This window comes from Daucus carota, chromosome 8, assembly GCF_001625215.2.
Source record: "Daucus carota subsp. sativus chromosome 8, DH1 v3.0, whole genome shotgun sequence".
Lineage (NCBI taxonomy): Eukaryota > Viridiplantae > Streptophyta > Magnoliopsida > Apiales > Apiaceae > Daucus > Daucus carota.
Window position 1 is genome coordinate 10,750,621 of NC_030388.2, and position 24,045 is coordinate 10,774,665.

The window sequence follows — 24,045 nt, forward strand, 5'->3', positions numbered from 1 at the left end:
GGCTATCGCACTTGTATCATCACAAAATATAGGGAATTTTGTTTAATACAAGTCCATAGTCATTAAGCTGATTCCTAATCCATAAGATCTGAGCACAACAGCTACCTGCCGCAATATATTCTGCTTCCGCTGTCGAGGTAGATACTGAGTGTTGTTTCTTGCTGTACCAGGAAACCAACCGTCGTCCTAGAAACTGACAGCTTCCAGAAGTGCTTTTCCTATCAATCCTGCAACCTGCATAATCAGAATCTGTATAGCCTGTTAGGTCAAAACCAGTGTTCTTAAGGTACCAGATACCTAAATTAGGTGTACCCTTAAGATATCTAAAAATTCTTTTAACAACTATAAGATGTGACTCTTTAGGATCACTTTAGAACCTTGCACATAAATATGTTGCAAACATTATATTAAGTCTACTTGCAGTGAGATAGAGTAATGAGCCGATCAAACCTCTATAGCTTGAAATATCAATTTTCTTACCAGACTTATCCTGATCAAGCTTAGTGGAAGTGGCCATGGGTGTCTTTGCCGGTCAAGAGTCTTCTATATTGTACTTTCGCAGAAGATCTTTGACATATTTTGATTGGCAAATGAAGATCTTATCATCTTTTTGACTTACATGAAGACCAGGAAAGAATGACAGTTCACCCATCATATTCATCTCGTACCTACTCTGCATCAACAGGTTCTTGGCGACTGCTTGAGGCCATAAACAGCTTTAAACAAGAAGTACGCAAAATCAGCAAATTCTAGATTTTAAAAGCCAGGGGCTGTTCTAGATATACTTCTTCTTCAAGCTTTCCATTCAGAAATGCACTTTTCACATCCATCTGATAGAATTTAAAGTTGGAATGTGCAACAAATGCAAGAAAAATTCTGATCGCCTCAAGACGTGCAACTGGAGCGTAGGTTTCATCATAATCAATTCTCTCTTCTTGGGAGTAACCTTTAGCAACCAGTGTGGCTTTGTTCCGTACAACAATGCCATCACCATCAAGCTTATTCTGGTAGACTCATCAAATTCCAATAACAGACTTTTTCTTTGATCTTGGAACCATGGCCCAGACTTCTTGTCTCTCGAATTGATTAAGTTCTTCTTGCATGGAAAGAACCCAATCCGGATCGGCTAGTGCATCTTCAATTTTCTTTGGTTCTTCTTGAGATAGAAAACCCGAATATAGACATTTATTTTGAGTTGCACTCCTAGTCCGAACACCAACATCTGGATCACCAATAATTAGATTAAAGAGATGATCTTTGTTTTAGATCCTCTCTCTTGGAAGATTTAATCTTGATGATTCGCCAGAAATATCATTGTGATGTTGACTCTGACTAGTTGATCCACCATCTCCCCCTAAGCTGCTGCCAGGTTGACTAGATGATCCACCACTAGTATTAATAGAGTCCACAGTGTTTCCATTGTTTTCTCCACCATTACCTGGATCATAATCACCATTGTTAGTCTCATTACCTGTTGCAGCATCAGGTTATTCATCGTCATCATCCGAGTCTGAGTCAGGATAATTATCAAACTTTAGTGACTCAGATGGATCTTCAAATTGGATACTTGGGAGTTTAGTGTCATCAAAAGTAACGTTGACACTTTCCTTGACTTGTAATTGATCAATGATAAACACCTTATATGCTTGATGAGAATAACCAACAAATAATTGCTTAAAGTGCTTTGGGTTCAAACTTGCCACGATGTTCATTGCCATCCTTAAGCACATAGCATTTAGCTCAAATACATGAAAGTACTTGACCGTTGGTTTCTTTCCGTTCATACGCTCATAAGGAGTTTTCATGTGTTCCTTGTTGATCAGAGTTCGATTCTGAGTATAACAAGAAGTATTCACAGCTTCAGCCCAAAAGTAGATGAGCAACCTTGATTTGCTTAGCATTGTCCTTACAGCTTTAATCAAGGTACGATTCTTCCTTTCTACTAGTCCATTCTGTTGCGGAGTCCTTGACGCTGAATATTGTCTTGTTATCCCTTTGTCAGAGCAGAATCTGTTGAGAGTTTCATTCTTAAACTCGGTTCCATTATTTGAACTTATTTCTCTGACACAAAGTTTATCATTCGAATCCAACTCGATCTCCTTGATAAGATCAATTACCAATTGAGGAGTTTCATCCTTAGAATGTAAGAATAAAACCCATGTGAACTTAGAGAAGTCATCAACAATCACCAAGGCATATCTCTTTCTTGATAAAGACATCACATTGACTGGACCAAATAAATCCACATGTAATAGTTGAAGTGGTTCAGTAATGTTACTGGTGTCTGTGCCTTTGTATGATGCTATCTTAGCCTTCCCATTCTGACATGCCTCACAAAGTCCTTGTAGAGTGAATTCCAAAGGAGGCAGTCCTCTCACCAAATCCCTCTTGACCAAAGAGTTTACAATTTTAAAATTAAGGTGAGACAGCTTCTTATGCCATAGCCAACTATCTTCAGGTGAAGCCTTTGAATAGAAACAATTATCTTCATCATTGGCACCTGAATTGAGATCAGCTAAGTATAAGTTAGCTTTTCTTACTCCACAGAGAGCAAGACGGTCATCTTTAGTGTGAGATATCAAATACTTCTCCTTGACAAAGTTTACTTGGAATCCCTTGTCACAGAAGATTGTGCTTGAGTCCTTCAACCAAAGAAACTTTTTCAATAATAACATTTCCAGCAAATAAATTGCCATATCCCGTAGTACGACCTTTGCTGTTATCTCCAAAGGTGACAATCGGGCCAGCTCTCTCAATCACATTTGATAGCAGGGCTCTATCACCGGTCATATGTCTAGAAGATCCACTATCGAGGATCCATACAACCTTTTCAACCTTGTTTGGCTCCCTGCACATATCAAATGAATTAAACCTTCTTCGGAACCCAAACTTGGTTGGGCCCGGCATACTTAAAGAATTGACCTTTGTCAGCTTTGACAACAGATCCTGTTCGAATAACATCAGCATCCACCTTGACTGTACTTACTTTCCTACAAACAGCCTTGAACACTTTAGGTTTAGGCTTGGGAACATAAGTATCCTTCTTGATAGGAGAAGGACCGGCAGTCTTGGTTTTTGCAAACTTACTATTCATGTGCTTTCTAGGTGTTGTGTTTTCTTTGCTAGCATGCATACTTTTGAAATAAGCAGACATTACATTAAACGCACACAACATGCAATTATCAACACCACAAGGTTTATGGCACATATCAACTAAAGGAACAGTAGGCATGTTATTCAGAACAACAGGGGGTTTAATAGTTTCTACTTTAACATTTTCAGAAGTTCTAATGTTATTGGTAGATGAGCATGTATTGTTACCATTCATGCATTTAACAAACTTATTAGGCTTGTTGAAATTATTCTTTAAGCCATTGGCACCTATGCCAGCTTTAGGCGAACTGAATGTGCCCTCAACTTGCATTGGCTCTACAGATGCCAAAATCTCCCTCTCATTCTCAATATCCTCTAAATTCATTTCATATTGAATAATCACGGGCATATCAAGTAATGGTTCTGCGATAGGGGTTTTGAATAAAGGTTTGGGAGCATCCTTTAAAACATGTGGGATACCCCTGTCTTCAGCACTCTTAACAAAAGGAGTTATATTACTAGCCTTACCTACCGACTTGTTGTAATCGAAACCTATACCAACTTTCCTTTTAATCACTTGTTGGTCCACTAGGTTCTTAACAATATTAGTCGACTCCTTATAAGCAAGGCACCTAACCTTCTCTTCAGCTAACTGCTCATTCAACTTTTTCTCCCTAAATTCTAACACTTCGACTTTATTAGTCTGAGTCAATAACTGACTAGTCAGTTGTTCAATTTTAGGGGTGAGCACTAGTTTTTCTTTTAACTTTAACTCATGAACCTCCAGCTTTAAAGCTTTGTGTTCTAGAGTTAAAGCTTTCAGCTTATTACGAGCATCATCACGTTCAAGTCCTAATTGCATAAATAGTTTAGGGCAAGTAGGATCTACCGGAAATCCGCCAGTGTGATGTGGAGGTGTAGAAGGTTTCATGAAAGCCATTAGAGCAACATTCCCCCGCTCTTCCTCCTCATCACTGTCTGTGTCATCCCAGCTTTTCCCTTTGGCCACATAGGACTTTCCTTGGCTGCTTTGGCCTTGATGCTTCTTTAGCAGAGCCTCATACTTCTGCTTTAGCTCGTCATAAGATTCCTTCTTCTTTGCCAGCTGATTGGGCTTCTTGCACTCCGATGCAAAGTGACCAGGCTCATCACAGTTGAAACATTTAAACTTGCTTCGATCAACCATCCCAGTCTTGTAAGCCCCTTTTGAAGTGGACGAAGATCCCTCTTTCTGGAATTTATTACCAGAAGATTTAAATTTGTATGAGGGATTCCTCCTGAATCTCACGTTGCCAAACTTCCTAGCAAACATAGCAAGAGATTCGTCCTCAAGCTGATCTAACTCTTCCACAGAGTAGAATTCATCATCACCCATACTTGTTGACGTATGTCCAATTTTAGGAACCACATACTCTTGGGTGCATTTAGAAGGTACAACAACCTTCCGCTCTTTCACAATAGGTGATTCTATTACGAGGGCAGTAGAATTACTGATAGATGTAGACGCATTGATCGTTTTTCCCCATCCGTATCTCTGTTTAGTTTGAGCCTGTTCCAATTCATAGGTTTTCAGAACCCCATACAGCTGTTCCAATGAGATCTCTGTCAAATCTCTGCTTTCTCTGATGGCGGTTATCCTATGCTCCAGATGCTCAGGGAGTGTCAGCAAAAACTTCAGGTTCATCTCTTTGTTGTCGTAGTATTTCCCGTTCAGATTCAGATTGTTTATCAAATTGTTGAATCTGATGAATACTTCAGAAATTCCTTCTCCGGGATTAGAACCAAATTGCTCGTATTGAGCCACAAGAATTTCCTTCTTGTTTTCCCGTACTTCCTCAGATCCTTCATTGATAATTTGCAGAGTGTCCCATATCTGCTTAGCACTTGTACAATTGACAACATTATTGTACATTATTGGATCCAATGATTCGATCAGAATGAGCTGTAGAGTTACATCTAGATTTATCAGCTCATTATCCTCATCCGAGAACTCAGCAGGTGTTTTCAGATAGGTTCTGTGAGGAATAGTAACTCCATCTTCAGTATGTTCCAAGATAATATTCATTGGGGGCGAAAGACCCTTTGTCAAAATATTTATGTATTTTTTATTCGCCGCCTGGAGGAACAAAAGCATGTGTCTCGTCCAAAGACCAAAATTAGCCTTGTCAAAAGGTGGAATTTTAATGCTGCTAATTTTTGCGGTAGACATGGTAGAAGATTGGGTGTTTGAGTGTTTGGGAAAAGATTTGGATTTTGAAAGAAAAATAATTTCCAATCAAAAATAATTTTTGGAATAAAATTATCTCGAATTAAAAATTATTTGAAAAAAGATTTGAACGAAAAATAATTTTTGATCAGAAATAATTTTTGGAATAAAATTATTTCGAATTAAAAATTATTTGGAAAAAGATTTGAAAGAAAAATAATTTTTGATCAAAAATAATTTTTGGAAAAAAAATTATTTCGAATTAAAAATTATTTGGAAAAATATTTGGAAGAAAAATAATTTTCGATCAGAAATAATTTTTGGAATAAAATTATTTCGAATAAAAAATTATTTGCGAAAAGATTTGAAATAAAAATAATTTTCGATCAGAAATAATTTTTGGAATAAAATTATTTCGAATAAAAAATTATTTGGGAAAAGATTGGATTTTTGAAGGAAAAATAATTTTCAGTCAGAAATAATTTTTGGAATAAAATTATTTCGAATAAAAAATTATTTGGAATTTTTAGAAATTTTCAGAGTGAGTATAGGATCTGATAAGGTAGATTATATCAACCGCTCTGATGCCAATTGTTAGGTCCCGATACGATTGTAGAAGGTGGGGTTGAATACAATCGTCACAAAAAATCGCGCGGAATAAATCTGATTTGGATAAAACAGGATAATCAGATTTTAATTAATTAAATAAACAAGGTTCAAGTAAAAAGTTATTTAAACTTGAAAGTCGTTATTAAATTAATAAGGGTTCAGTTTTAATGTCCACTAAATATTTTAGAATAAATTTGACAGGAAGTATTCTAATTTAGGGATTAAAACAATCGAGTGATCAAAGCACAGAAAACTGTGGATATAACAAGCAAGTTACGAACAACTTGAAAGCTTAACAATGCTTTGAAATCAAAGAGAAGAACACTTGAAAATGAAGAATGGATGCCATATTTATAGGCAAAGCATTGTACATGCAAGACAATCACTAGACAAGACAATTACAAGCTAGCAAAGACAATTACAAGAAGGGTAAGACAATCTAGGCTTGGGCAAGACAAAAAGGGGCAAGGGAAGACAATCACAGATTGTCTACCAAGCTTTAATCAAGTCAGAAAGACAATTAGAAGGGAAGGTATGACAATCTATTTGTCAGAAAGACAAACACTACAAACGGCAAGACAATTGGAGATTGTCTTGCACACCTCCTTGCATTCGGCAAGACAAGACAACTGGATTGTCTTGCAGAAAGTGAGACTCTCGGCAAGACAAGACAACAGGATTGTCTTGCTGCCACACAAGAAGGAAACGGCAAGACAATTAAATTGTCTTGCTGACCACCCTTGATTCGGTCAGACAATTTCCAAGGGATTGTCTGGGCAGTGGAGTGTAGCTTCGGTAGGACAATTCATTTGAATTGTCTTGCTGCTTCATTCAACATTCGGCAGTACGCTACTTTATAAACTTTCGTCCTTCAGCCAGCCCTTAGAACTGCTTTTAATCCCGCACAGCTTATAATCTTTAATTAATAAATATTTAATTTAATCCAGAAATTATATAAATAAATATCTAATATTATTAGACATTTATAAATATAATTTTCTAATTAATTAAAATATTTATTAATATAAATAAATCTTTACGGTCCAAGCTGCGGTCTCTAGAGGGCCAGGAACCGGACTCCTTTTGCCTTGCAAATAATATTTTAATTCCATCCGGGGTTCCAGCTTTAAGATTATATCACTTTCCATAGCGTTGGTGATAATTCTTTTTCCTCATAGTCAGACAAGTCTAAGATTCGGTCTCCTGTGGGTCTGGAACCGGATCCCTTTTGCTTTGAAAAATATAAATCAATTCCAACCGGGTTTCCAGCATTAAGAATATATCACACTCCATTGCGTTGGTGATAATTCTTTTTCCCATAGCTAGACAGGTCTGAGTGGCGGTCTCCTTGTCCTTCCTTTTGGCCTTTTTTTCTTTTGCTTTCTTTTTGTAAATTAATTCTAAATCAATTAACTTATTAATAAACTTAATTATCAAATTAATTCTAATTGAATTAATTTAACAACTAAATAAATTAATAGAGATTAATTATTTAACAAAGAATTAATTAAAAACTCTATATTCCAGAAAGCAAATGTCTTGAGCCTTCGTCTTGATCATCACACGGCTTGAACGACCACCTTCCTTTGATGTTAAATATTCAATATAAATAGCTGACACACAAATGTACTGTCTGGTTCATCTGTGCCTAACTAAATTGAATATTCTCCATCAATTAAACATTTGAGCTGTGGTCGGGTCTTCGAATCTTTGTCTTCTAGTTCAACTTCATTTCAGTACACATATGGAATCTCTGATGAAATAAATACTTGAATCTTCGTACCTTCTGAACTCCTTGAACTGCTACACAATTTATTTGACACTGAGGCTTGATCATATGAAATGAACTTCTTCCAGTGGCTTGCAACAGAAATCTTGGAATTCTTCTGACATTCTGATTCTTGTATTTACTAGACTTTCTTGAACTGATTCCAACTAAACTATCTACTATCTACTATCATAACTTAACAGAGACGATTCCAGGTTGAGTTACAAGTTGAGTGGTTATCAGACACTAGTTGAGTTATCACTGGTTGTACAAAATAGGATTAGACATATACCTTTGAATAAGGCCTTTCAGATATTCGAGTCAGTATTGGTTCGGTTGGCTTAAAAACTAACCCCGTACTAAATTCAATCAGTTTTTAAAATTAAAAACCAAACTCATAATTAAATCATTAAAATCGGATTTTGGTAAAAATCATTTGGAACGGTTCAGTGAGATATCGGTTGGTTTCGAAAATTTTGCCATCCCTGAAAATTGGGGTCAGAGCAAATAGTCGGACTCCGGATAGTGACAGGGAGTTTGGGCTTTTAAACATATATTTACGATACGGACTTCAAGCCCACATATGCATACAACAGACCCGTAAGACCGAAACCCCATTTTGTTCCCTCTCTGAAACAACAGTTGCCCAAGTAAAAAGGTTAATAAATAACTAACATCACCCAGTTGCAGCAACGACTAAAATCAAAGCCATTCAACTGGTAGCATTTGTATCTACTATTTCTCGGATCCAAAATGGTGCGTATATATAAATACGAATTTTTGTTATAATTGCTTCGAATTTGTGGTTCTAATCATGTAATTAGGGTCTAATCTATTCGAATCGTGTGTGATCTGTGTTCTTTTTCAGTCTTTGAAGCCAATCTCAAGCCCAGTGCCGGTGGTTTGGTACCCTACTTTGGCTGTTTTTATGCTCGCGATCGGGTTGATTGTCACTGCTTCTTTCTTCATGTAAGTTGTCTCATCGAGATCGAATATCGAAATAACTAACTGTTAATTGTTTGTGAATTACAATTTTTTTATTTATATATATCGTCTGTATTCGAGGTGTATTTGAGGTCTTGATTATTGTTTGTGTGTCGAATGTACTTGATTCAAACGCAAAAGGATATTGACTGTTTGGTGCTATTATTACGTTTCTGTATGTCTTTTGAGTTTTATTGACTAAAATGAATGCGAATATGAATCTGATGAAACAATATGAACAACAAGAAATGAGCAGCTGTCAATGCACCATATATTTCACACAATCAAAATGTAACGAGTCTGTCATGCCATCATTATATCAATGATGGGAGAGAAACAAAAGGAATCTAACAACGGTTTCAGCAAAGACAATAGAGCCCCTACAGGTTTGGCTTTATTACAAGACAGCTGGCATATCATAAAACTAAATGGATAATGCTAATAATAAAATTAGATGTGGTGCAACAGTGTAACAGAGGAGCATTCCTCTTTACTCCCCCTCAAGCAGAACTGCAGGTGAAACTCCAAGTTTGTGTAAGAGACTGTAGTGTTGCTTGACTAAGATTGGCTTGGTCAGAATGTCTGCAATCTGAGAATGAGAAGGAACATGATGAGTAACTATTGTGCCAACCTTGATTTTATCTCGAATGAAGTGGCAGTCCACTTCAATATGCTTGGTCCTTTCATGCAAAACCGGATTAGCAGCTATTGCAATGGCTGCTTTATTATCACACTGCAGAATAGTAGGAGGTAAATCTGTGATCCCCATGTCCTTCAAGAGTGCAGTGAGCCAGGTAATTTCACAAGAAGTTAGAGCCATGGCCCTGTACTCTGCCTCAGCTGTTGACCTGGCCACTACTGATTGTTTCTTAGACTTCCAAGAAATAAGAGAGTTGCCTAGAAAAATACAAAATCCAGAAGTAGACCTCCTAGTGACTGGACAACTGGCCCAATCACTGTCACAGTATGCCTGAATTTGAACTGCTGAAGAACTGGCCAGTAAAATACCCTGACCTAGATTGGCTAGAAGGTACCTTAGTATCCTGTGAGCATCCTGAAGATGAATAGAAGTAGGAGACTGCATATACTGACTGAGCTGCTGAACAGAGAAGGTTATGTCTGGCCTGGTGACTGTAAGGTAGATAAGCTTACCTAGCAGTCTCTGATAGGGGTGAGGTTCAGATAAAGGAAGGCCTTCTGCAGCTGTGAGCTTAAGATGATTGTCCATTGGAAGCTTGACAGGAGAAGCATTCTCCATGTATTCTTTCAACAAATCCAGAGTGTATTTCTTCTGAGAAATAAAATAACCCTGAGTAGTTTTGTCAATCTCAAGACCTAGAAAGTATCTCACAGCCCCAAGATCTTTCATATGGAAATTAATACTCAGCATCTTCTTTAAGGCTGCTATTTCAGTAGCAGAATCCCCAACAATTAAAAAATCATCCACATACACAAGGACCAACACAATGTAATTTGCAGTGGACTTGATGAACAAACTATAGTCTGTCTTAGACTGAACAAAATCATGAGTCAAGAGTGTTAAAGACAGCTTACTAAACCAAGTTCTTGGAGCCTGTTTGAGACCATATAGAGACTTGAGTAGTTTACAGACTAAATGTGTGGTGACAACAGACTGATCAGCAGCTGTGATTCTGGATCTCATGCCCTTGTAACCTGGAGGAAACTTCATGTAAATAGTCTCTTGGAGGTCACCATGCAAGAAGGCATTGGTGACATCCATCTGCACAACAATCCAATCCTGAATAGCAGCTACTGCAAGTAATGTTCCCACAGTAGTCAATTTGGCTACTGGAGCAAAAGTATCCAAATAGTCCACCCCATAAGTCTGTTTACATCCAAGAATAACAAGTCTGGCCTTGTATCTTTCCACTGTCCCATCAGCATTGAATTTAGTCTTAAGCACCCACTTGCAGCCAATTGATTTCTTTCCAGGTGGTAGCTCTGTCACCTCCCAAGTATTATTGAATTCTAGAGCTTCAAGTTCCTTGTTCATTGCATCAATCCAATGACTATGTTTAACAGCCTGAGAATAAGTAGTTGGATCTTGTATGAGAGTGAAATTAGCCAGAAAGCAGTTGAATTTTGTACGAACCAAATGGTCAGTGACAGTAGCAACATTGGCCTGAGATGATAAATCATGAACATAATCACCTAGCCAGCCTGGTGGTTTTACAGACCTAGATGATTTTCTGAGGACTGGAGCTGCCTGAGTGGAGGTCTCAACAGAAGGCTGAGGACTAGGCTGTTCTTCCTCAGTAACAACAAATTCATCCAAATCAATAAACTGAATGGGACTAGCAACAGTGTTTGGCATAGACATAGGATGAGGAAGACTGTATGAAGAGCCAGAAGAAGAATTAAATGGAAATATAGATTCATTGAAAGTAGTGTCTCTACTGATGAAAGGTTGCATATCAGACAGATTTAAAAGTTTGTAGCCCTTTATACCAGGTGGATATCCAATCATCACACAGGGGACCCTTCTGGCACTGAACTTATCAGTTATAGTGGCTAGATTAGAGGCAAAAGCCAGGCAGCCAAAAGCTCTCAAATTATCATAATCAACTTCCTCTTGATGCAAATCTCATAAGGTGTTTTGTTGCCCAGAACAAGAGTAGGCAATCTGTTAATTAGATAAGTTGCAGTCAAGACAAAATCCCCCCAGTAGGATAAAGATAACCCTGATTGAAATTTCAAGGATCTAGCCACCTCTAAAACATGTCTATGCTTCCTCTTAGCTCGAGCATTCTGTTGTGGTCGATTGACACATGATTTGTGATGTATAATCCCATTATGATTATAGAAAATAACACTTGATGCATCAGCAAATTCAGGAGCATTGTCTGACCTAATGCATTGGATGGACTTTTTGAACTTAGTGAAAACATACTTAAAGAAGGCTTTGAAGCAAGTCAAAAAATCAGACTTGTGTTGCATGAGATACGACCAAGCCATTCTAGTATTGTCATCCACCAAGGTCAAGAAATATTTAAATTTATTTCTAGTACAGACCTTATAAGGCCCCCATGTGTCTAAATGTACCAATGCAAAAGGTTCTTTAGCATGAGAAGAGCTTACTGGATAAGGTAATTTTTGAAACTTGGACATTGGACAGGTGAGACAAACCTGACCAGTAGCTTGGACATGACCTTTCAGGTGAGAAATGTGATGCATCTTGGTGACAGAGGCATGGCCTAGTCTCAAATGCCAGAGATTCACATCTACAGCAGCAGCATTACAGTTGACCAAGCTGTTCACTATACTTGAACTGGCAGCATCAGAATCAATCAAGTAGTAAAGACCATTATAGACTTTCCCAAGTGTATTTACAGCAGATTTTGTAGAATCCACATGCTCACAAGTTTCAGGAGTAAACCTCACAGTACATCCAGTATCATTAGCCAATTTATGAATAGACAACAGATTATGGTTAAATTTAGGAACCACTAAAACATTATGAAGTACAAGACCATTCATAAGTTTCATGTCTCCTATATGTGTAATATGAGAAACAGCTCATGTGGGTAATGTGATGGTAAGGTTTGAACCAGCAGATCGAATATTATAGAGCTTATCTAGACACCCAGTCATATGATCACTAGCTCCAGAATCAATAATCCAAGAGTGAGAATTAGTGACAGACAGATTACAAGAAACCATACCAGAGAATCCCATTTCAAGTTCCCCCTTGTGTCTGAGCCTCTTTGCATACTAGCTCCAGGCATAAATTTGAGAAGATGCTCCAGCTGTTGAGCAGTGAATGTGACCTCTGGGTTGGCATCATCAGACTGACTTTGAACAACAGCAGCATTTGCCATTTTCTGAGTATGTTGCTTGTTGCCAGACCATTTATTTGAGCCTTGAGCCCGAGGAACCATGGTGTTGTTGGTCTATTGAGGCTTCTTATACTTGTAATGCCACTTTGGATAGCTAGAAACAGCCCAACACTTGTCACTTGTGTGATTCCTGCCTCCACAAGCACTACAATTCAAACCAGATCCAGGACCTTTGCTGTACATTGCAGTGTGCTCAGCTTCCACTATGGATACAACATCCCCCTGAGACTCCTCCTACTGTAACATAGCACATGCTGCTTCAACAATGGGCAAGGGTTGTTACATCAACAACTGACTTCTTAAGGCACCATAAGAATCATCAAGCCCATTCAAAAACACAAACAGTCTAGCTTCTTCTTTTTGAGTCTCAATGGCTCTAAGTAAGACAGTAACATCACGAGCTACTGTGGTCACAACAGGTAACAGATTCATGGAATCTATTTCTTCCCATAGGCTACTTACAGCAGTATAATACTCATTAATTTTCAATTTATTCTGAGAAATCGTAAACAACTCCTTGTTTAGCTTATATTTTCTGGCTCCATTACTCAGTTGGAATCGTCTTTCAAGTTGTTTCCAAATCTCGTGAGCAGAATTGATAAACAAAATAGAGCGTTTGATGTTTTCAGAAACATTAGCATGGATCCAGGAGATTACAAGATCATTGCATGTGTCCCACTGCTGTCCTTGAGTCTCATCTGCATCATTGCGTGTCACAGAGCCATTCACAAAACCCAGCTTTCGTTTGGAGGAAAGTTGGATCTCAAAAGAACGCCTCCAACTTCTGTAATCACTCGCACCTTGCAGTTTTGCAACACTAATCGACAGAGGCCCATCTGAAGGATGAAGAAACAAAGGGTTTTGCATATCTGCAAAGTTGAACCTTCCATTGCCATTCATCGTAGCGATTTGCAAAAGAAAAGAACTCAGAAAAAAATGAAGTGAGATTGAAATGAAGATACTAGCTACAGCTTTGCTCAAGATCTATATGTGCACTCATGCTCTGATACCATATTGACTAAAATGAATGCAAATATGAATCTGATGAAACAGTATGAACAACAAGAAATGAGTAGCTGTCAATGCACCATATATTTCACACACTCAAAATGTAACGAGTCTGTCATGCCATCATTATATCAATGATGGGAGAGAAACAAAAGGAATCTAACAATAACGGTTTCAGCAAAGATAATAGAGCCCCTACAGGTTTGGCTTTACTACAAGACAGCTGGCATATCATAAAACTAAATGGATAATGCTAATAATAAAATTAGATGTGGTGGAACAGTGTAACAGAGGAGCATTCCTCTTTAAGTTTTGTCTTAGTAGCTCTACAATACTGGTATGTGTGGTGAAGCTTATAGTTTACATTTATAGTTGGAATTTGTAGTCAGGGACTCAAGGTACTCCAAAATATATAACACATATTTAAACAGTAGTCGGATAACAACATAATAGTTACAATACCAAGCATTCTAATAGGTTAGAGCGATTCCTGCACCTTTAAGACTACAACAAAATGCAATCACAAATTTATTTGAGATGAAGATTTTGTTGGTAAATTTACAGCAATTACTTCTACACAAATAGAACACTAACTCTTTAATCCTTGTCAATTATATATAAAAAAAACAATGTTTCTTAAATGCCAATGGTACTAGTTTCTTGCCCGATAAACACATGTACATGACTATGTTTAATATGGTTGACTTATTATTAACGAGCCACTATATGTATTTACAGGAGTTGATTTAACATGAAAAACATATGTTTGTTTCACAATCAAATTGTAGTTGACAGTTCGGGAATTTGTCCCGGCTGAGTTTCAGTGTCTGTTTTGTTAAGCATTTTGTCGTAATAAAATCATTTGTTTGTAAAAAAAAACATGAAAAGCAAATGTTAATTTTAATAATAATTGTGTGATTGATTAAATGATTTCAGCATGAGAACTTCATTTTGTTAATGCCGAGTAATATACTATATATAAACCAGTGCGATATAAGGATCAAAATTCTCTAGCTTAAATATGTGGTGATAATTTACAACACATATGTTTTTAAGAATTGTATTGGTAATTTTAGGATTAATCAGTTAGGATATTAGTGTGAACTAAGAGCAACTCCAAAAGGTGTTTTGTACTTGGCTAAGTTTTGGAGAGAATAACATATTAACTATCTCCAACAGTCTCTTAGTCCATCTCTAAAATCCCAAGAGTGGTAAAAGTCTCCCAAGTACGAGGAGCATGTAGTTGGGAATCAATGAGCATTAGATGAGAAATTAGAAGAACAACACATAACTTGTAGAGAAAGTTAGGGTTTTAGAGCAAGAATCGAGAAGAGGGAAGATCGTATCACTGCTCTGATACCATGTGAAACTCGACTATATACAAGCAACAGAACAATGAAACAGTGTATGAGTTTAGAGAGAGGGAGAAGATGAGAGCATGGTAGAAGGAAAAATGAGAAATATTTGTGTGTATTGAACAAAACTGTTACAGAGTATTTGTATATATACAAGTAAACAAGGCGGGAAAATCAATTAGGAAGAATCAAGAGAGCGAAGAGAGAGAAGTAGTGGTGGAAATATATTTCATTTCTGATATTCAAATTCAACATGACCTCAAAAGAAACATTACAAGGCTATTTATAATAGTCTGTGACTGATGTCTAAGAAATAGACCATTCTACCCTTACTACTGCTTATACTAATATAAGGCTCTTCTCACAGTTTTATAGTGATATATGTCTATATGTCAAGATGCAGCAGAGTAATTCAAAGATAAATCTGTATCTTAAGTGACTAAGAGTCTATTTAATAATAATGTTTTTGAAGATAATGTTAATAACTCTTGGAGGAGTTATAAACCATTGATCGATTTATTTCCAATTTCCTTTTTTTTAAAAAAAAAAAATTAAGGTCAATATTAATTTTATAATTGCACTACTCATCTAACTTGAAATTTTGATACGGGTACACAGTAGCATGTGCATAAGCAAAAGGAATTATGGGTTTTAGAACATATCTTCTATCTTATTATGACTTCAATTTTTGAATAACCAATGGTATAAATTTCAGTTTTATATCACTAGTTATCTCAATATATTGGAGCACCTGTGAATTCTACTTTTGGATTATTTTTGTAGTTTGTATACATAATTTTCAATCATTTCTTTATTTTTGTTACTAAAATTTTGAATTTTTTCGTGTGGATCTGCTATCATAAAATTAGGTCTATTAAAGTGTAGTGTCTTGTTTGTAGGTTTGTATATAATCACACGTTCAATGATTTGGCCCCATAATATTTTCATTGTTCACAATGTGTATGTTTATGAATAGCTTAAGGTTTGTTTGCATGGTCATACCTTGCGTTTTTCTAGAGCATTACGCTAGATCGTTACCCATCATAGTACATCTAGTTATATCTTTATATTTCCTAAGCAATTGCATCCAAACTTGCCTGGTTGTTGAAAAATTCTATGACATTTGGTGTCTAGACTCCATTCTGAATTGTTACCTCCGGACATATGAAATTGCAATCATTTCGTAATAGATAGATTGAATGCAAGTGGCATCTAACCCCTCGGTATTGGCTAATGAGGTCAGATTAATAAGAACTAGATTTTCCACTTAACATTAGGTTGCCTTCTGTGCTCTAGATGTACCTTTCAAGTTAGTTGGTTTATGTGCTTCAGACTCGAACAAGAATAAAAAATGCTCTAAACTATGTTGTATATAATGTTATTTTGACTTCTACATGTCAGTGCTGTCTTTCTCTTTTTTTTAAAAAAAATTATAGATACACAAAAATGCTCACCTAGACGTGCTACAATTTCCAGTGTGTTGGACAAGGAAAAGGTAGATGTATGCATCTTTCAGGCTTGAGATGTAGAAGATTATTTTGCTATTAGGGACTGATATGATTCAATATATGTGTGAATCACCATAGAAAGGTCCAGTGATGGTTCATATAATTGACCTCAAGTACTACAATACCTGAAAATTTGCAGTACAATGATGCCTTGTATACTGTAATGAAAAGGCTTTAACACCTATAAAAGGAAGTGAACAAAATGTTTCATCCATATTTGTGACCATTATCTTGCGGCATCATATAGTACTTTACGTGAGACTTGAGAGTGCATTGTTCCAAATATGGGTATTTTTGACTTTTACACTCGGCACCACTAATGAGGACTTGAGCAATAATTAATTTTGCCAAGTCTGTATTTGTCACTGTTCTTCTGTTTACTTGTATCTGTATTGGAGTCATGAGTATTTCGACTTTCAACACATCTACTAACCATGGTTTGACTGTAAGATAGCTAGTTTTCAATATGTTTTTGTATTATTCAAAGTGGCAAAATTATTTTTACTGCCAAGGAAGCCAGTGTTGAGGTGCAAGTGCAAACATGCAAGTACAGAGAATATAAGCCATCGTAAAATCATAATTCATTTCATGCATCTTTTGTAGATATGAAGCCACATCTTCGAAGAGAAACCGCAGTCTCGCTAAAGAGCTTACAACAGGAGCAGTAGCGTCAGTCTTCCTGGTATGCTGTAACATTTTTCATTTGACCCAATTGATATATAGATCGTTGACAAGTTAACTTGCAATTCATGCAGGGATTTGGATCCTTGTTCTTGCTTCTTGCTTCTGGTGTCTATGTTTGATTCTGCACCTGACCATGCATTTTCCTTTCCCCAAACTATTGAGATGATTCATACATGATGGATAGTTTTGCTTAAGTGATATAGCTTTCTTTGTTAACAACTTTTCGTAATAGTAGCAGCTTCATGTCGTTAGCATGTCGTTTGCTTCGAACAGAAGAACTATATATTTTCTTAGACTGGTATGCTGTTTGCCTGTTTCAAACTTTCTTAGTGGTGCACTAGACATTCCTAATAACCCATAAATTAGTAATTAATAAGTTTTTTTTTCTAAATCAAGAAGTTGGTTTGACAGATATTTAACAGGAAGTCAGCTTATCAAAGCTTATTAACAGTAAGAAGATGTTACACCGTAGAGTGTTTTTTTTCTTCAGAAAGTTATGCTTCAAAGGTTTTATCATTTTGAGAGATCCTACAAGTATACAACTTTTTACGCCCCCAACTTATCTGTAATAAACAATAATTGGATTTATGAACTCATATTCTTGTGTTGTCCAACTAGATTAAAACTAAAATTATTACCTATATGTCAGTCACTTTGACTTTTTACACATGAATCTAGGCGATTTGGTCACATACTTAGAATTAATATTTTTTTTAATAATTTCTTAAAATAAAAATATATATCTCATATTTTAATTCAGAAAAAGATAATTTTAGAGAAAATAATTTTAAGCAAGTGATAAAAAGACATAAAATTATGTGCCACAAGTTTAAGTGACTTATAAAAAGGACCGAAATGAAACTAAAATTTGTTTTATGTGGGTAAAATTTGAAGACAGACAAACAGCCAATGGGTAAACTGCGAAGACCGGAATTAATTTCCCGCAATGTATTTTGGGTAAAATATAAAAAAATATTCTAAAATTTAGTATATTAATGTTGTCATTAGATAATTCTAAACAAAATTATGAAAAAAATGAAATAAAAACTTTTTTAAGTTACAAACTAACAAACTTTTTTTTTAAAATTTTTTATTCTCCCAACCTGTTAATCCTTAGTTATAGAAAGTATTTATGTTGAAAATTATCGAAAAAACATCACAATTTTAAAAATAACGCATAGATAAATCGTGCATTCAACACATTTGTAACTGGGGTTCAACATTGGGTGTAGAACATTAATTATCATTGTGTTGAATATAGTTATAGAGATGCCTAAACTATACCTCTTGAGGTTGGGTAGGATCTAGAAAGATAAATATTGGTTATATAATACGTTTAACTTAGTTCTTACATTGAAAAATTAGTTTATGTACTTCTCCAACACAATTTTAATCGATTTCAACAAAATATCTTAGAAAATGTTGAACTCAAGTTATATATGTGCTGAACAAAAAAAGTTTGTAAGTTTGTACCAGAACCCTTCCCTATATATATATATGAGTTACACTACACACAGAACACTTTAAAAAAGAATAAGAAAGAACACTACCATAACACATTATTTTTCATAAAAAATGATTTGTTAAGATTATAATTACATAGTTAAACACTAACTGAACTTAATATATGAAATGTAACATACAAACTCAGCAAAATTATTAATATGAAATATTATAAAATGCAGAATAGAATCCAAAACAGAATCCTGAATAGAATCATATATATATACTTTGCATGATTAATATCACATAGAATCATGTTATTTTTAATTCATAATTGTTGTTAAACATGTAGATACTATTATCATTCATAATAAAAGGTTAATTAGCTTAAAATTATAATTTAACTCAAGTTTTAGATGAGATTCTATTGTTATTCTTTTAAGGGTGTTCTTTTTTGAGCAATAATATATATATATATATATATATATATATATATATATATATATATATATATATATATATATATATATATATATATATATATATATAGGCTCATGATCAAATAGAAACCACTTTTAAAATAAAAACTAGAAACCAATACAAGTTAGTGATATTCGCAGAACAATTTAGTGATATTCTCTTTAGGATTTAGTGATATGCGTTGCAAGAATTAGTGAAAACTTGCAGAAACAGCCCAGAATCTCCATATATGTTCGAAAAACTGCTCAAATCTCCAGATCTGTTCACGTTTTCGATTCAGATGGTGGTGACGGTGGTGGAGATGGTGGAGGTGAAGGTAGAGATGGAGGAAGGATGATTGTAGCGAAGGTGTGGGTGACTTGAAGTAGGGGGTTGGAGCGTTGCCGGAATAGTGGCGGCTCCGCCGCGTTTTGAAGTTGAGCCGAGGTGGAGAAAGAAGTATGAACTGGGCTGAAGGAGGTTGAAGCAGCGACCAAGATGGGGTTGGTGAAGATGGAGGTGGAGATTGTGTTGTTAGAGAAATAATGGAGGTGGAGATGGAGGAGGCGGGTGGCATAGAGGTGGTGGTGGTTATGGAAGAGGTGACGACGGAGGTGGTGGCAATGGCGGATGTGGAGGTGGGGTTGGTGAAGATGGAGGTGGGGTTGGTGAAGATAGAGGTGGAGATGTTGTTTAAGAATTTAGTGGTATCTGCTTTAGGATTTAGTGATATTTCAGCTTGGTTTTTAGTTTCTAGACTAAGCAGGTTTCTATTGGAGTAAAACTCTATATATATATATATAGGCACTTGCTCAAATGAGAACTTTCTTAAAATGAGAACTGTGAGAACTTTCTTAATTTATCAAAATCTCATTCATTTGAAGGGCCCCGCCAGGGGCACCTTCACAAAAAATGTATATCATTAAGGTCTCCACCTAGCTAACCGAAAAAAAAATAAAAAAAATAAAAAAAAATCACTGATGACGTGGCAGTGGACCTTTTTTTTTGAATTTTTTTTTGAATTTTTTTTTTTTTTGACTAGCTAGGAAGAGACTAGTTTTATATACATTTTTTATATTGGGCACCCACTAGTTTGATGTTTAGATTAGCCAAAATATGATAAATTAAGGAAGTTCTCACGGTTCTCATTTTAAGAAGTTCTCACTGGAGTAACCCTCTCTCTCTCTCTCTCTATATATATATATATATATAGGCTTTTGATCAAATACAAACCTCATCTAAAATAAAAACTAGGAACTAATCCTAGCCACTAAAATAATATCCCTAGTTTTAATCACAGCCGTACGTTTAGTTAAATTATTAAAATATAAAAAGACAAAGATTTTATTTTTTATTCACATAACGGCTGGAACTTTCTCTCTCTACAACGGTTTCAACTGCTCTTCTCTCTGTAAACACAATAGACTCCACAGTTTCTCACTCCAGCTTCTCTCGAGCAGCTTATCGACGAAATCATCATTCGATATCAGTGATTTAGTCATTAAACTGCCTCATCTCGTAGGTCGATTTCGAATTGAAGATGATTATATCGGATTTATCTAAAATCAGTGTGAATCAAGGTAAAGCTTCGGTTTTTTTGGCTAATTTTTATATTATAGTAGCTTTTAATGTTTGATTATGATGTTCGTTGTTGTATATGTACATCTCTTCGATTTATGTTCGATATTATGTTCGGATTTCTATTTTTTGTTGATTTTGATTTATAATTCATATTTAGATTTCTGATTTCATCCTTTTTGAGTTGCAAATATGATGCGGTTAGTACTTTTTGATATTCAATTTTGTCATGTGTTTTGTTATGATTTAGGCAGTAATTCAATTTTGTGATTTAGTCATTGTAATGTGTTATATAATGATATAGTTTGTAGTTTAGTTTCATATGTTTTTAGTGAGTAATTATTCAAAATTGTGATTTGTTTAGTTGTTGATTTTGTGCTTAATTGTTATTGTTCAGGATCAAGTTGTGGTGATTCATCGAATATTAGTGTTGTAGAAGTTTCTCGTGCTGTTTGTTCAACTGGAAGTAATGATTCGGTAGACAATTACACTGTTTCTCCTGGTGGTATGAGGTATTATATACCTAGTTGTGTTGATGCAGTTGATACTCCAGTTTGTAATCAGGTTTTTGATAGTTTGGAAAAGGCTTACCGGTTTTACAAGGAGTATGGCAGATTGGGTGGTTTTGATGTTCGAAAAGCAACTGAAAAGAAAGATTCTGATGGTACGATAATATTGAAGCACTTTGTTTGTAGTAAAGAAGGTTTTAATGAGGTTAAGTTTGGAAATTCAGATGAAGTTGTAGCTAAAGGAGTTAGGGGAAGACGTACTGTAACACGTAGATGTGGATGTAAAGCCAAATTTGTTGTTAAGATTACGAGTCAAAATAGATATTATGTGTTAAATTTTGTAGAACTTCACAATCATACATTGGCGAGTGAAACTGGTAGGCAATTTCTGAGGGCTAGTAGAGAGATGACAGTTGGTTTGAGGAGTATAGTATTTGATGCTGCAAAGGTTAATATTGGTTGCAGCAAGACGTTTAGTTTGGTGAAGGAAATGACTGGTGGCTATGCTAATGTTGGTGCTACATTACGCGATTTTCGGAATTTTGACAGGGATTTGAAGGAGTTTGTTGGAGAAAGGGATGGCCAGATGTTGATTGACAAGTTTAGAGTAATGCAGGAGACATCCAAATCATTTTATTTTGCTCATGAAGTTGATGCTGAGGGTCACTTAACTATGCTTTTCTGGGCTGATCCAGTTGGGAGGAGAAACTTTGAAATTTATGGTGATGCTGTGTCATTTGATGCCACATTTGATACAAACAAGTAAGTTTAAATTGAATATTAAATAATATAATATTTTATTGTACTATCTGCTATTGTATCTGCTATTGTAACATTTTGATGTTGTGTATCTACTATTGTAATATAAAATGTCATCTGGTCACTAGATAATTACAGAGACTCATGTATACTATTTCCTTTTTATTTGATGATGTATATGTTTACTTTAGGAGCAATTGTCTATTACTGGCTTTTTTAGTAATATGTGGTGTGGTTTTTAGTGATTTGCACTGTGTGTATTTAGTGATAGTACCCTTTTATATAAGTGAATTTGTAGTTTACTGTTTTTATTTGTTATGTTTTGCAGGTACAATATGATTTTTGCTCCTTTTACTGGTGTTGACAAACATGATAGATGTGTCACATTTGCTGCTTGTTTGTTATCAAAAGAAGATATTTGTCATTATAATTGGGCTTTTAAACAATTTGTCAAAGCTATGGGACGAAATCCTGTTGTGTTTATTACTGATCAGTGTCCAGCAATGAAAGTAGCTGTGCCGGTTTCATTTTGTGGAGATAATGATTTGGTTCCTAGTAAACATCGCCTTTGTATGTGGCATATTATGCAAAAATTTCCAATCAAGGTAGTTATTTCTGTTTTTTGTAACATTTTATTTCAATTACATTCATATTATAGTAGCCATCTGTTTTATGTATTTTTTTTATACAATTGCAGGTTGGCAATCGATTGTGTAAAGAAACAGATTTCATGGAAAAAATGAAAAAGTACATATGGTCGTCAAATTTGGAAATTGAAGAATTTGAAAATGGATGGCAATCAGTGATAAAAGAATTCAATTTGGAAGATAATAAATGGTTGGCAGATATGTACGAAATAAGGAAGTCTTGGATTCCTTCGTATTTCAGGGACAATCCTATGTTTGGCTTGATGAGAACTACTTCAAGGTCCGAAAGTGAAAATTTCTTCTTTGGACAGTTTCACAGGCAAGGTGATACATTATGTGAATTCTGGTTACGTTTTGAGAGTGCAATGCATAGGCAGCGGAATGAGACTGAACGGCTAGATCATGAGTCTAACTCAGGCAAACCAAATACTTTGTCGAGATGGTTTCTTGAAGATGATGCTGCTGACTTGTTTACACGGACAATCTTTTACAAAGTACAAGAAGAGATTTTGGCGTCTTGCTTGGAAATGCAAATTAAAAGGATGAGTGAAGAGGTTGATGGTGTAACTCAATTGGATATAAAGGATGTGAAAGTTAAAGATAAACTTTTCAAAGTAAGTTAAAACTTCCTTAAAAAGTTGCATTTGTGTAGTAAGTTAAAGATAATGTGGTCTGTGTAGTATAATATAATATAGATTATCTAAATTTGTTGTTAATTTGTCTTTTCAGGTAGCTGTTAGCAGAACACATGCTGTATGTTCATGCAAAAAATTTGTTATGTGTGGAATTCTTTGTAGACATGCGTTTTGTGGTTTGAAGCAAATAGGTGTCACAAAATTTCCTCGAAGTCTTGTGCTTAATCGGTGGATGAAGATTGCAGAGTGCGGCACTTCATCTCAATCAGTTGCATTATCTTCTGATTTTTTTAAAATGGAGCAAGTGTCATTGAAATTGACTAATTTGTGGTTTGATTTTCGGCAAACTCTTAACAAGGCTGGAGTTCAAATGGATAAGCTTGATTATGTGCATAAAATCATAAAGCAGATTACTACTGATCTCGAAAATTGTGGTGGAGATGGTGCTGATTTTAGTAAGAGAGATCATATTGCTGCCATGGTTGGTGAACAGCCTGTTGGAGATGTAAGTATACTTGTGCCGAATGTTTGCAAGAATAAGGGAAATTATTTTAAACGGCTTATTAGTGAGAGAGAGAAAGCATTGAACAAAGCGAACAAAAGGATCCGAAGGTGTAAGGAATGCTCGGGCACGAATCATGATTCAAGAACTTGTCCGAGGAAGAAGACAGGAAGCACAGATGCAAGAGCTGACAACCAATCTTGATTTGTTATTGAAGATTCATAGTATTATATGATAATTAGTTTGTGAAAAATATCAATGTGTTTGTTAAGGTTGATTTGTAATGAATTGCGTTATGAACTTTAGTATATGATATACATTTTATAAGTTTAGTATATGTTATATGATTTTATTATATCTCATACAATTTACAAGTTTAGTTAGTACAGTGATGTTTCTTTTCATTTTCAGAGATTTAGTATGCAAATTTTAGTAGTATTG

The 24,045-nt window shown here is 35.4% G+C and overlaps 3 protein-coding genes across 3 annotated transcripts; 2 read left to right on the forward strand and 1 right to left on the reverse strand.

The window, feature by feature from the left end:
* Positions 1–1,016: 1,016 nt before the first annotated feature.
* LOC135148465 (uncharacterized) lies at positions 1,017–5,158 on the reverse strand. Its single transcript, XM_064083692.1, has 5 exons — positions 3,652–5,158; positions 3,158–3,516; positions 1,568–2,642; positions 1,334–1,471; positions 1,017–1,222 (listed from the first exon to the last, which is right to left on the reverse strand). Exons 1-5 carry the CDS (start codon positions 5,156–5,158, stop codon positions 1,017–1,019), a joined length of 3,285 nt encoding a protein of 1,094 aa, XP_063939762.1.
* A 3,229-nt stretch (positions 5,159–8,387) lies between these two features.
* Positions 8,388–17,283, forward strand: LOC108192514 (uncharacterized). The gene is made up of 4 exons (XM_064083866.1): positions 8,388–8,432; positions 8,545–8,645; positions 16,992–17,070; positions 17,144–17,283. The coding sequence occupies exons 1-4, from the start codon at positions 8,430–8,432 to the stop codon at positions 17,189–17,191; spliced, it is 231 nt and encodes a 76-aa protein (XP_063939936.1). The 5' UTR covers positions 8,388–8,429; the 3' UTR covers positions 17,192–17,283.
* A 2,314-nt stretch (positions 17,284–19,597) lies between these two features.
* Positions 19,598–23,808, forward strand: LOC108204051 (protein FAR1-RELATED SEQUENCE 5-like). Its single transcript, XM_064083694.1, has 6 exons — positions 19,598–19,681; positions 20,497–20,554; positions 20,950–21,823; positions 22,149–22,425; positions 22,518–23,081; positions 23,197–23,808. Exons 1-6 carry the CDS (start codon positions 19,598–19,600, stop codon positions 23,806–23,808), a joined length of 2,469 nt encoding a protein of 822 aa, XP_063939764.1.
* The last annotated feature ends 237 nt before the right edge of the window (positions 23,809–24,045 follow it).

What these genes read in the sequence shown, in the direction of transcription:
- LOC108204051 (XM_064083694.1), top strand. Translation starts at nt 19,598, where the DNA reads ATGGCGGATGTGGAGGTGGGGTTGGTGAAGATGGAGGTGGGGTTGGTG. An exon ending in TGTTGTTTAAGAATTTAGTG is followed by an intron (nt 19,682 to 20,496) that starts GTATCTGCTTTA and finishes CTCATCTCGTAG; the next exon opens with GTCGATTTCGAATTGAAGAT. An exon ending in TTAAAGATAAACTTTTCAAA is followed by an intron (nt 23,082 to 23,196) that starts GTAAGTTAAAAC and finishes TTGTCTTTTCAG; the next exon opens with GTAGCTGTTAGCAGAACACA.
- LOC108192514 (XM_064083866.1), top strand. An exon ending in GTCACTGCTTCTTTCTTCAT is followed by an intron (nt 8,646 to 16,991) that starts GTAAGTTGTCTC and finishes CATCTTTTGTAG; the next exon opens with ATATGAAGCCACATCTTCGA. An exon ending in CAGTAGCGTCAGTCTTCCTG is followed by an intron (nt 17,071 to 17,143) that starts GTATGCTGTAAC and finishes CAATTCATGCAG; the next exon opens with GGATTTGGATCCTTGTTCTT.
- LOC135148465 (XM_064083692.1), bottom strand. Translation starts at nt 5,158, where the DNA reads ATGAATATTATCTTGGAACATACTGAAGATGGAGTTACTATTCCTCAC. An exon ending in AGTGATTAAAAGGAAAGTTG is followed by an intron (nt 3,517 to 3,651) that starts GTATAGGTTTCG and finishes CCCCTATCGCAG; the next exon opens with AACCATTACTTGATATGCCC. An exon ending in GCATGTTGTGTGCGTTTAAT is followed by an intron (nt 2,643 to 3,157) that starts GTAATGTCTGCT and finishes CTTTGGTTGAAG; the next exon opens with GACTCAAGCACAATCTTCTG.